The following is a 13957-nucleotide window of genomic DNA, read 5'->3' on the forward strand; positions in this document are numbered from 1 at the left end:
ACTGAGTCACCTAAAAAAAGGCAGATAGGAACTTAGTGGTTCTTTTTATGAAGAAAGTGGGAGTTAGGCATGATTTTAAAAATACCAATAGGCACCCAGCTGCATATGTGAAAACCTTTTTAAAATACCTTTAAAACGTTGTTGTGTTCTCTCTGGGTATAGAACCCTGTTACAATAAGACCTCCGTCTTTATGTGGTTGCTTGGTCACCACTAGGAACAATTCTATCATTGTAACTATTACATTACAATGATACATTGTAGTAACAGTTACATTATTACTATGCCATGCAGATTGTCTTTAGTTTAGAGCATTTTGCATCCTTAACTAATCTGCCACTGTTGGTCATTGTGGGACAAAGCTGACATTTAGTGAATCCTTCCAGCTTTCAGGGTGATGGTTCACTAAAAGGTTTCAGTACATCAAGGCCCTGATTCTCTTTCCAGCAGTATAAAGGCACAGAGCCATTTATACATTTTGTGTAGTCAGAGTGAAGCTACAGAGTTAATTGGGTCTTCCCTGCGGAAGAAAGTATTTTTTAACCTACTTCTCCTTTGCTCTATTTACCATCGTACCATGGAAATTGTACTCACTCTTCAAGGTTAATTATTGCCAAACATATGAAATAGGGTATTTAGGAAACTACTACTTTTAGTCAAGGCTGCAGCACTGCCTTAGAATACTGCTGCTTTCTTGGCTGGAGCAGCAGCGCAGCAAAACCATTTGGGAAATAAATTTGTGTATGTATCTATTATATTTAAGGTCTCATTACCCTATATCTGGGTCGCAATACTAAAATTGAAATTCCTTCCTTCCTTTTAAAGTGGTGCTAACCCCTACGCAAACAAAACTAGGACAGTCCATCCATACTGATCCATAAGAGCTGTATCTGTCATGCAATACTTATCGACAGGCAGTCAGATTTGTCCTTAGTTAACATGCACAATGACTTAATTGAAAAGGGGAAGATTTACCTGTACATTTCGGTTGAGGCTCAAGGCAGGCATGAAGACCCCTTCCACATTTTCAAATGCTGTAGGTCCTTGCTGCTGCCCATTTATATAAAAGGTCAGGTTATGCTTATTTAGGTCCAGGAGAACACCAACAGTGGCACCTTTAGAAACACCCCCTTCTGTCCTGAAAAACAAAGGGACCATACTGGCTACTTTAGTGGAAGCAGATGATTAGATTGCACCAAAGTTAGTTTAATAATGCCCCTCTTATTGAAGTGGAAGGAAAATATCACACCCTTTTGAAAGTAGTATTATTTTAAGAGTATTTGTTAATAGCTGTATCTGTATGCGAAGTTTCCATTTTTCACTTAGCATAGGTAGTACAGGGCAGCAAAGATCTACCACGGCACATTCGGGGTGGATCTAGAGGGGGTGCAGTTCTACAGCTACACCCCCTTTTGGATTGGGCAGCACCATGGGAGTCTCCAGGTGTTTTTAAAGTCCCTAAAGCAGGTGAAAAATGTTCCTTCCCTTCTCCTTTCTGCTCAAAGGCATGCCCCTTTCTGCCCCTTCTCCTCCCTTCCCTGCCTGACTTTCCCCACTGTCCCAGGGGTGGGGCAGCACCTAAGCCAGTCCTGCCTGCTGGCTAGGAGTCAGGCTCAACTGGGGATGGGGACAATGGCAGCAGGGATGAATGGGGCGGGGGGGAGGAGGGTGTCCCCTTTTCTGGGCCTTGAGCAGGCAGGGTAGGGGTGAGTGAGGGCTGCTCTCCATCCACCCTGTGGCCACTATCCCCACCTCACCTAGCCCAGCTGGCTCTGGAGCTTCCCTGCATTCCCTGCCTTCATTTCCCTGCTCCAGAGGAATGAAGAAAGCAGCAGTGGCAGACAGGGGAAGTGGGAGGGAAGGGGGGAGGAGGGGGAAGAAGGCATTCATCTGACCAGGGATTTTCACCTGCTCTAGGGACTTACTGGGGGCAGAGGAAGCTGAGAATAGGCACTGCATTGTGTGTTACTCCTCTTGCACCCCTCTTTGAGAAATTCTTGATCTGCCCTTGGACACATTCATCCAGTTCAGTACAAGTTTACCAGAGCTGAAGAAGCTGAACAGCCTTTGATGAAGAAAGATGTAGTTAAAACAGGATAAAGAAGATGATGATGGCAAGAAGTGTTTGAAACCAGTTTTTAGCTTCTTTACCTTACTCTGGATCAAATATAGTAGTCCTGGGAGCCTTCTCCAAGACTCACTGAATTCCCTGAATACTAGATTTCATAAGTAATAGCTGTAGGAACAGCCATACTGAAGTGGAGGAAAGATGATGGGAAGACCAGCACAGTAAACTCAACAAGTATGTAATAAGACTAAAAAACAGCTTATAGCTGGCTGTAGCAAGCACCGGGCCCCAAGGGTGGCCATGCAACTCCTTCTTCACCTGGGCTCTCTTGGTACCTACCCTTCTCTTCTTCCCACCTGCCACACCTTGGTGTGGTTACTTAACTTGGAAGAGGGATGTTGCCATGGGGTCTCAAAGCAAGCCCTTATCCACCAGCAAGTGGCACTCTAGTACACTAAGCACCCTAAGAACAAATGTTGTGGTCTCTGACCTCCTCTGTAGCCACATCTATGCCTCAGATGTTGCCATCCAATCACTCTACCTTCTTGGGGCCTTGGCCTTCCTAGCTTCCACCCCTTTCCTCTTACTGGATCAACTAGCCCAGGCCCACTCTGCTGGTCTTGGCTTCTCAACTCTAGCCCTTGTCCCACCTGCTATGGCTCGGGGCTCTTGGTGCCAGGCCCCACTGGCCCTGCCTCTGTCCTGCTCAGATACTACTGGGACCTCCTCCACCTCCGATACCTCCAACCTGGTCTTCCGGTATAAAACCCCAAATAAAAATAACTAAAACCCTTGGCCCACCAGCTGTATAATCAAACTTTATCCCCTACCATGGGTCATAAGCCTCTACAAGCCTTCAGCACCTTTCTTGCATTTCTAGGGCAACATAGGAACCAGCACTTTCCAGCCTTTCTGGCCAGAAGCACTTTCCTCTGTAGCCTTCTAGGCTGGACTGCCTGCCCTGGCTCAGACCCAGGTTTATATGCTCCCTGAGCTCTGCCCCCTTCCAATCAGGTGGCTCCCCTTGACTGGCTGCAGGAGTACCCTTTTACCTAAATGGGCAGCTCATGACCTAGGCAGCAGTGCCATACCTAGACTCATAGATTCATAGATGCCAGGGTTAGAAGGGACCTCAACAGATCAAGTCCAACCCCCTGCCTAGGCAGGAAAGAGTGTTGGGGTCAGATGACCCCAGCTAGATGCCTATCCAGCCTTCTCTTAAAGACCCCCAAGGTAAGGGGGAACACCACCTCCCTTGGAAGCCCATTCCAAATTTTGGCCACCCTTACTGTGAAGAAGTTTTTCCCAATATCTTTCCTAAATCTGCTCTTTGTCAGTGTGTGACCATTGTTCCTTGTTACCTCCGTAGGCACCCTGGTGAACAGAGCAGTCCCTTGCTATCTCCAATCCCTTGCTGTGTCCCCCTAATAAATTTCCTGATGGCCCTGGGCAAACTTTTAGTATTGGGCCCCACTTTGCCAGAGATAATGATAATAATAATCGGACAACAGAAAAAAAAACTTACCATTTATACAAATAAACCGAATTTGTGGAAATAAAAATGCAGGATTAGGTATATGTACATGCTCAATATTAAAACTTTTTTTTGCAATTGTAATTTTTTTTTTTTCATTTTTGGGCCTCCTTTCTGTCCAGACCCTGGGCGGCCACCCAGTTCACCCATGCCTGTTTCTGGGTTCGCTAGCCAGCATCATTTCCTTGCTGCCTTTCCTCTTGCAGCCAGCCCCTGTTCAGCTGTCTTGGCTCTATTTGCTGCTGTTTCTTTCTTAAAATTACAGGAGCCTTTTGCCTCCCTATTAGACTGGCCCAACCCCAATTTTTTCTGAATCACTGGTACAACACACATTCTTATTATAATTTAGGTATCCCTGCCAAAAAACAGAATGGCCACTGTTCTAGGTGCAGGCCAGGGTCTAAAAAATAATAAGCACTTCTGACTGATATGAATAAGGCTGGTATACTGCCAAGTGCATGAGTCAGCATGGCTCCCTGAACTGTCTGTGACATGACACGCTGAGGAAGAAACAAAATGTTTGGTTTGGTTTATTAATAGTTGTAGGCTAAGATTTTCAAGTGACTAGGAACCTTGGGTGCCTTCATTTCTGTGCACCTGACCTGAGATACCTTAAATGCCTGATCACCCAGACAGCAAGAAGCTAACAGAGGTGAAACATAATCAGGTTCAGTGGAACTGCTTAAAGCACTAGAGATGGGAGCTAGTTCAGTGACTGACGAGACATTCAGCCAGTGAACTGGAAGCTTGTTCCAAGGTTTGGAATATTGCTAAAATTAGGGATAATCAGTTGTGTTATGAACAGCTGCTGAAAGCCACAGAATCAGGGTCTCTAGTCTCTACCATGATGATAGATTCAGCCAATTATTACATGCATGAATGATTTGACATTATTGTCCTTTCCTTTGGGGCCTAGGCTAGCCCAATGCCATCCTACTTTAAAGGGCACTGAGTTAGAAATCACTGATGCTTTTGTAATGCCATTAGAACTTTATAATGAAGTTACAGCCTGACGCACACACCTTCAGTATGAATAAACTTTTAACTTATTTCCAACAGAAAAAGAAAAAAAAATCCCCCTAATTCCAAAATGGCAAAATTACACTTTTCATGTAATATTCATCAAAATGTCCAGTCTATAACACAAAACCTAATAAATGCAACCAGGACTCTTATGTAGAGCAGAGCATTTGAAATTAGTGGCAGTAGGTGTTTTAGTCTTGTTCCCTTGGTGGCATAACTATGGAGACAAGTTTGCCTGGCTCTTCCTAGTCCCTGTTAAATTGAAGTAAGTTTTGCCCTTGTGTTCAATGGAAGTAAGATTGGGCCCTTTGAGGGGCTTCCTAAATTAAATATCTTCAGATGATGTCACTCTTGTTTTCAAACTCATTAGTTAGCCCTCCTCTCATATGATGAAGTTCACCCCCCACCAGCTCTGGAGAGTTTTAAGCCAACAATAACTTCTGGTACATTACTATTTGCCTTTAGTGTGATGCTCCTGAGGATTCATATTTTTAAGTTTATCTCAACAACTGCGTAACTTATTTATTTTCCCTAAAATGCAAGTTAAGATTCTCAGGACCTGAATCCAGGACTTTAAAAAAGCATATCATGCATATCATGAAAATCATGATAACATTGCAAGAGTCAGCAACAGTAAGACAAAGAGATATTTTGATGGGGTTTTTTTTCCTTTCCTTTAAATACCAGATGACATCTTTTTAAACGATGCTGTTCTTTTCTGGGAGCAGAAATTTTAAGTGTTACCAATTACCCTCCTTTTTCTGTATAATAAGTCAATGAATTCTCGGAGGCTTATTAATTGCTTTTTAGACAAATCCATTGAGATACTGTCCCCTGTGCTTCCCTGCTATGCTAAAGGAATGAAAACATACACCTTTGCTTGTAAAAGCTGAAACCCTTCTGTGGCAGGCCAGTAGGGGGCGCTCATTTGTTGAGCCACCCACCTCACTGCGCCCGGCCACCTTCCAGGGGCTCCGAGTGCCTTCCTGGGGGCACCTCACATCTGGACAACCACCTTCCTGGAGCACACCCACTAGCCTGGGGGTAACATTGCCACCACCCAGGGATGGGCTTGATTCTGGCTCTGCACACCCTGGGAAACACAGGCCTAGTTGCCCTCGAGGGTACTTGATTCACTTCAAGAATTTGGAATGCTTCCCTCAGTCGGAAGCACAAGTGGTAGTGTCCCTTAGTCAGCTGAACCAAGAGGACCCCAAGGAATAATCTAGACCCACTCCCAATAAGTCTCCCACACTAGGTACAAAGGAGAACTTTATTGGTTACAAGGGGTAGGGTTGGACTAGGGTACAGAGTAGAGCAATATCAGAGAAATCCCATAGAGCAAACTGGGTGGCTGGGTAGCCTTTGATCACACATCTGAGTTACTGCAAGCTATATGTCTAGTTGGATCTCAGGTAGCTTACTCACAAGTATCATCCAGAGGCAGGTGGAGATTCCCTCTGGAGGCAGGTGGTTCCTTGATCATGAGTCTTGAGAGAGAGAGCAAGTTTCAGATGGTCCAGCTTCTCTCTCTCTGAGTCTTCCTCATGGCTGCTGCCCCTTCCTCCTGGGCAGTCCTTAACTTATATAGCCCTTATGACCTCATTTACCTGGTCCAATGGAAGCCAGAACCTGTTGGTTGTCAGCCAACCAATTTGAAATGCATCACTGGTTGCTGGGCAGACAGGCAGTTCCTAGCTCCCCAGGGAGCCAAAGCCCCTTACCCAGGTATGTGATGCCAGTCACATAGGCAGAGGGAGCAGGTTGGCCCCCTCCCCCAGGAATGTATCCAGTTCAGGTTACCTAAAGAGATAAGGTAAGGTGTGTACCCTCTGCGGGGCGCATCTTAACCAAATTGTCACAGAGCAAAGTTTTTGGGCGAGAAACAGAGGTGGACTTCTGCCACACCTTCCAGAATCTATCCTTTGGTAAGGGACAGAGCTGAGACTATACCAAACTTCCATCATCATCCTCTCACTGAACTGACAGGATTATAGTGGATAAAATATTGGTAACTTGTCAGGGTTAGCCATTTTGCACACTACAGTGTGGAACAACTCTAGCAGTGTGTTATGGGGGCAAAGACAGGCAGACAATTCTCTGCCAAGAGAATACAGAGGTAGGCTGAGGTAGACAGGGCCCTAACCACTAGGGTATAGTGTATGCAGGGCTGGGTGTTTCCTGAACCCTCCTGTTGAAGCTTTACTCTCCTTTGTAAAAATAATTAGATAGTCATTGGTCAGAGAGTGAAAAAGAGTCATAAAGAGTCCTCCAGAGAGATAGATCATACTTTTGAAAGAGCCATCTGGATGCACACATAAAGAATTGCCACAGTACAGAAAGAAAATTCCCCATGAATTGCACACCACTAGTTATCACATATCATCCCTCCCTGGAACCTATACAGAAAATCCTGAAACAAGTGCAACCCATACTAGAAGAAGACCCAGTTCTTAAAGAGATCTTCCCAGAACCACCCATTCTAGCCTTTAAACAAGCACTAAGCCTTGCCAACTTCATCATCAGAAGCAAACTTCCAATGGCACAAAACACACCAAATGAATTCAAAACATGCTGGAACAAGAAATGTAAAACCTGCCAACATATCTCCACCATCCCTACAACTACTATGCCCCACAACAGAACCATCACCATTCTTGGATCTTACACCTGCACCTCCAGAAATATAATATATCTCATCCACTGCGCTGAATGCCTGAATGGAAAACACGTAGGCAAAACCAAACAACACCTGTGTACCAGAATGAACACACACTGAAAATCTATCAAAGACAAAAATACCCAATTACCTGTGGGGGCACATTTCTCGTAAGACAACTGCTCTCTCTCCAGTCTCCCAATTTTAATCCTCAAAGGGAATTTACAAAACACCTTTTGTAGTCAAGTCTATGAACTTCACTTCATAAATCTACTGAGTACAAAAAATCATGGACTAAATATGGATTTATGGCACATTATAACCTGTCTGCCATCCAATAACCCTAGGTAACCTCTCAATATTTTACCAGCTACATTCTATCACCAGGTCAACATACTCCACCCCATCCCCTTCCCCTGTTCCCTCTCCATCTACTACCTGTCTCACACCTATTGTCTCCCATCCCCTCTGACCTTCACTGCCATGCATTTGCATTTTCACAGTCCTGCATCTTGCATATTGGCTTCTGTTGCACCCAGGAGAGCACACAAACACCAGCAGACTTTCCATATGCCCGAGGAAGGGTATTTGGGTCTGAAAGCCTGCAAAGAACAATTTTTCCAACTATTTAGTTGGTCTAATAAAATATATCACCTTTACCCAAAGAACCTTGTCTGCCTATGTCCTTAGACCAACATAGCTATAATCAACACACCCAAGAGAGTCATTAAAGCAGTCATCTGTATGTAAATGCTCCGGATATTCACTGGAGCAGGGGCTGAAGCCTAGACACCTCACTTGTAACATGCATGTCTTAGCAACCAGGCTACTGACTTCTTCTCTTGAGGCCAAAGAATATTTAAGATTCATTGAAAAGGGCCCTTTAGCCTTACAGTTGGGGCACTCTCCAGACAGGTGACAGCTCCCATTTCAAACCCCTGCTTTGAATCAAGGAGGAAAGGGGTCCATGCCCCTGGCTTTCAGACCCTCCTGAGTGTCCCACTGTTTCAACAGAGCTATGAGGTCTAAAGAGGGCACCATTGTCTTGAGCTGTGAATGGCATCCATACCTCTTGTGATCCTTGTCCCCACAGTTCACTTCATTTAGTCTAAAACAAATGAGTTCTGGCAGCTGCAAGGAAACCAAAAACAAGTTCTTTTCTTTCTCCTTTTTGATTTTTCAGTTCAGCCACCTAACCAAAAGAATCAATCATTCACACAGCCCTAAGGAGGGAAGAGGAAGCTGCTGCAAAGGCAAAGGATCTCAGTACAGATAGCCCTGTTCTTCCTGTTTTTCACCGTTTGGGGAACCAACCTCTTAGTCACACCAGTTGGAGGGGTGGGCATGTGAAAGTTGCACGGACAGCTCCCAAATGGTTCGTCTCTTGACTTTTGAGTATCTTCCCTTGCAGCTTTAATGAATGATCTCTTCTGTCTTCAGTGTACTTTGGCTCAAGCCTCAAATTCACCAGAGGACAGCTTTTCCCATCTGATTGTCAGTTCTTTCCTTGTTACTTCTTAATATTTGGGGTGTTTTTTCTTGAATGCTTCATTCACAGGTTAGAAACCTATTGGCCCTCAACTCATGTCATCTTCTGCTAATACAATCATTTGGCAAAACTATCAAACCTCTGCACTAATCTGATCACTATGCACATGCAAAATGCTTCTTGTTAAGCCACATTTATGTACAAAACAAAATGAAATATTTTGGGAAGGGTGGGAATTGCCTTTTATAACACAGTGCTAATGTTCAGCATTACTTTGTATATGAAGCCACTTAATCAGCAATGAACCCTTAAAGAGAAACTGCAACTGTTGTTTATAATTTGTCTAGACACCTAAAAGCATACCTGTTAGATAAGAACCTAGTGTCTTCTATGACTAATTAGGTGGCAGTCCTTTCCCCCTCACTAACACTGATCCCAGTCCTGAAGACATGTGTTTACATGTGAGGCTCAAGTTAAGCATGTAAATCAGTACTGACAGGATCAGAACCACTAAGTAGTACTGTATCTTAGTCTGTGAATAACCCTGCAAGGTACTACTCCTCCAAAGCAAATATACAGTAATTTGGCCTCTGAGAATAGTGTCTCTGCTAGTGGAGCCTATTCATCTGAGGTAAGGCCAATTCCCTCAGGTCTGGAAGTTTTGGCTTTAGAAAGTTGCAGGAAACTTTGTGGTTATTGTAAGACAAGTCCTAACATTTCATATTTTACAATGGGTTAAGCAACCAAGCTAGTCAATATTTATATTATAAGCTTACTTCACAATAACTTGGAACTGTCTGGTTTTTATTGGTAAAGCTGATATTCTTCAGTTCTTTGTTGCTACTTGCCTTCACTCATAGTCTGGTCCAAAACCCTCTGGAATCACTGAAGATGTCTTCTGACTTCAATGGACATTGACCCAAATGGTTTTCATAGATTTCATAGACATTAGGCCTGGAAGGGACTTCAGAAGATCATCAAGTCCAGCCCCCTGCCCCAGGGGCAGGAAGTCAGCTGGGGTCATAGGATCCCAGCAAGATAAGCATCCAAATTTCTCTTGAAGGCATTCAAAGTAGGTGCTTGAACCACCTCCGATGGCAGGCTATTCCAGACCTTGAGGGCTCAGACAGTAAAGAAATGCTTCCTTATGTCCAGGTTCTCAAGAAGCCTTTTGAGGCTTTTCCCTTCCCACTGTCAGTTATTTACCTGTTGCACATTTCAGACATGAGTTCTTCTTAGGGACTTTATTTTTGCCTTCTTTACAATTCAATACAGGTTTTGGAATAGTTTGCGCATGTAGTGGGTACATCTCCTTACCGAAGAACCTTGCCAGGGAACAGATCCATTGCAATGAACTTCAGGGACTCTACACCCTGGGTATGGGGCACATCTGCTGTGTCTCTGCCATTTCCTGCAGTTAAACTAATGTGAACTGGTATTTACTGGCACATCTTTTGTGTTGTTGCTTCTGTGCCTCTTTTTGTTCCTGTAAGGCAGCTTCTCTGCTCTGCTATGGTTACTAAAATGCATCAGTCTGATCCCACTGGCTTTTTAAAATGTTTTAGAGCCCTGTTAGGATGTTGAGTCCATGGAAACAGAGTGCACTTTCAACTTGTGAGAGGCACTTAGCAAGAGGCACTTCCACTATGCTCTTATGTTTATTTTCAGAGCTACTCATTTCTCCAATGCCCTGATGTATTCCTATGAAGTTCTGGAAGGATGAAATGCTTGCTCTTTAAGATATGGCCATCATTAGTGTAGTACATGAGAGTCTCACAATCTTTAGTATATTTTTAAAGGTATGATTGCTCAGTGGTGTCTTCTTATTTCTATTGGGAAATAACAATTAAGCATGCTACCTCTGTGAAAGACAGCTGAAGCCAATTTGTCAACAAACTGACCTAGGTGGCCATAATTAAAAATATAACACCTAGCCCTGATTCCTCTAAAGTGCATGGGATTTCAAGACATAATGTGCCCTTTGCAGTAGAGGTCTGTTCCAGTGAATATTTCATCAGTCTCTTCATCCTTCAGCTATTCCTGTAAAACTGTTTTATTTTCCTTTGGTAAGTGTGACAGCTGACCATTTGCCGTCATTGGATGATGTTTTATGCTCTGGCTTATGTAGAACGACCAGAAAACCAAAAGGATTCCTTTGTTCACTCTTTATGGGAGAAAAGGGCTTTTGCTAAGCTCTCCTACTACCTAGTAAAACAGACTGCCTGCCTGAAAGCACACCCCAAGAACCAAATCTATAAAATAGGTTTCTAGGACAGTATTAAAAGGATATTTGCCAGGTCATATTTCTGGAAACATAAGCTCTTTCATGGAATATCACTATAACACTCCCCCATGACTAATCAAAATGTTCAAGATATGGAGATAAACATGTTTTAATATCATTTATCACATTTCTGTTATTGTACGCTCTATTGGGTTAGGGCTTGATCCAGAGCCCATGGCAACATGCCCAATGACTTCAGCAGGTTTTGGCACATGCTCTTACACTTCTTCACCAATTTATAATGGACACTGAGCCAAGATGGCTTTTTAAAAATACTTCGTTGTTGTCATCAAGCATGGGGATGATAGCTAGATGGCACAGCAAGGTATTCATTCTGAGAGGGCTATGCCTCACCTTGGTGTGGCTTATGAGGCCACACCAAGGTATGGTTTATGGGGCTTATGATGTGGCTTATGGAGCTAGCTCACTGCTAGCTGCCCCACTGGTGGATTGGGGCAGGGGGCTGGGACCTGCCCCACCTCTGCAGCTTTTTCCAAGCCGCATGCCTTGATCACCCAATTGGGGCACAGGGGCAGTTCCCAGCCAGCTCCAGACTGGGTGGGGAACTGTCCCCATGCAGGGAGCTCCCAGCCCCTGCTTTATGATCGCAATTGCGGAGTGGGGGCTGGGGAGCTTGTTCCCCGCCCAGATCTGTGAGGGCGGAGCTGGGTGGAACAAGGTGGAGAAGCCTGTTCTGCCCCCAGCTCCACACTTGCAGAGCTGGGTGGGGAACAAGCTCCCCAGCCCCCACCAGTAGGGAGATAAGGGTCTCCCAGCCCAAGCCCTCCAACTGCAGGGCTTAGGGTGGGAGATAAGCATCTTCCAGCAGTGGCACCCTGGTCACAAAGCTGCTGCTGAGAAATAAGGATCTCTCATCCTGACCCCCGAGACCCTGGAACTCAGGCTGAGAGGTAAGTGTTTCCCAGCCCCCTGCTCCCCGATTGTGATGGTGGATCAGGGGCTGGGAGATAAAAATCCTTATCTCCCACCCCCCACTCCCCAGTTGTGATCTTGGTATGGGGGGCTTGGAGCTCCCTGCTGCTGGGGCAGGGGAACATAGTACCTGCCGGGGCTCCTGTGGCAGAGTCCAATCCAGCAGCAGATAGCTCCTAGGGGCAGGGAGCTATCTCCGACCCCATGGTGAAGAGCTGATCGGGAGCAGACTTGGCTCCCATCAGGCGTCTACACGAGCACTACAGTGCTGTTACTAATGCTGAGTAAATTTGCTACTTGCATTTGCAGGTAGCAAATTTACTCGGCATTAGGGAGATTTACCATGAAGTAAGCATGTGCACATGTAGATGCACGTGCTTACTTCATAGTAAACTATACTAATTTACCATTAATCATCTCGTGTAGACACGCTCACTGTTCATCACTGCAAGGCACTCCCATCTCTTTGCCTCCAAATTGCCCCGAGGTACTGCCAATCTCTTAGTTTAATCAGTTTTCAGCACTTGCCAATAAAAATCATCATTTAAGACAAAACTCAATGGGAGTGAGTGTTTGCCCAATTGCAACCGTTCCCTGGGGCCAAAAATAATCCCAGAGAATAGAATGAACAATGACTACTGCATCCCTGCAACAGTGTAAAAGCTCTTGCATTTCAAACAGTGCTTTACTTCAGAGACAAAAAATCAAGCTAGGAGGGGAATCTGCAATCAGAGCTTACCGATTGGTGTGTGAATTGCAGTGCATAAACCAGCTCCGGTTGTTGTCCACATACATGGCCCATGCCTTGTCATCCTTCCCTAGCATCATGTCCTTGACTACATTAATTCTGGCAATTCCAAATGCTGGATCTGGATGGTTATCATACCGGTCCACATGTAGTTCCCAGTAATGTACTCCCTTGGAGAATGCTGCTGTGCCCAGAACAACACGGTCATCATAGCTACTGCAAGTGGCTGTCTGGTTATCATTTGACAAGACTATATCCCTATGGGCTGAAGAAGGGTCGAAGGTGAACCAGGCCACTGTGCAAAAAAATAAAAATAGCAGAATAAGTTGCATTAACATAATAGCACCAAAGGAGTGGGGTGGGGTATGGGACAGAGGGGTAAGTTTCTACCTTCCTAAATTCTCACAGCACTTCCAAGGGGAGACATTCTCCCCACATTATTGTAGATTATTGTGCAACACTGCTGTGCACAGGTATACAGTTGTATTTCATCTCAGAGGTGACTGCATCTCTTGATGGGTGAAAAGAAAGACCCCCTTTCCATAATTTACATACCCAGTAACACTTGTGAGTTGTTTTTCAATCCATCTGATTTCATATGTTACTTAAATGTAATTCATCCAGAGTGGTTTATCTGTGCCTGTCTCTTTGAATGTAAGTCCTGTGGAATGCAAATGTTCTCTGATAGAGTCTTGTCCAGAAAGCAGCACCTCGCTGGTGCTACACAGCTAATAGACAAATATAATGAGGCTCTGGCTTTACGCAGAGTTTGGGGGCTCTTCAGAAACAGGTGTGTTTTAGGCCCTGTCCCTAGTGGAAATTGGATCTCACTGTATTTAAGTTCATTACAACTGGGTTTCATTGGCTTGTTTTAGAAAATTCTCAAAGTATAAATAATATTTTATACTGGCTGATTTTGGCAACATGTAGAAATAAGGAAGCCATAATACTATGTACTTCTGTATTCATTACAGCATCATTAATCAAGATAAACTTCCTGTTGTACTTATATGGATGTCAATTGTAATTATATAAGAACACAGCATGAATTACCATCCATATCTTATCAAACGTTACTGTGAAATTAGTATCAGTTGTGAAGAAAATACTGAAACACCCAGGACCCAGAGAGAGGTGGAGATAGGGGAGTGGCAGATTCATATTCACAGTATGTTGTGAAATTGCCTATGTGTGTTAAGGCAAATACAATTATTTTAATTA

The 13957-nt window shown here is 44.3% G+C and overlaps 1 protein-coding gene across 2 annotated transcripts in view; it reads right to left on the bottom strand.

Annotated features, from left to right (window-relative positions):
* The window catches only part of TRIM67 (tripartite motif containing 67), a 56387-nt gene that overhangs the window by 6684 nt on the left and 35746 nt on the right, over window positions 1-13957 (bottom strand). For both annotated transcript variants that reach the window (XM_059715345.1, XM_059715341.1), the window contains exons 8-9: window positions 12728-13031; window positions 974-1136 (exon numbers count right to left, since the gene is read on the bottom strand). In XM_059715345.1, coding sequence (XP_059571328.1) covers window positions 974-1136; window positions 12728-13031 — 467 coding nt within the window. The remainder of the gene's footprint in view (window positions 1-973; window positions 1137-12727; window positions 13032-13957) is intronic.

This window comes from Alligator mississippiensis, chromosome 1, assembly GCF_030867095.1.
Source record: "Alligator mississippiensis isolate rAllMis1 chromosome 1, rAllMis1, whole genome shotgun sequence".
NCBI classification, from domain to species: Eukaryota; Metazoa; Chordata; order Crocodylia; family Alligatoridae; genus Alligator; species Alligator mississippiensis.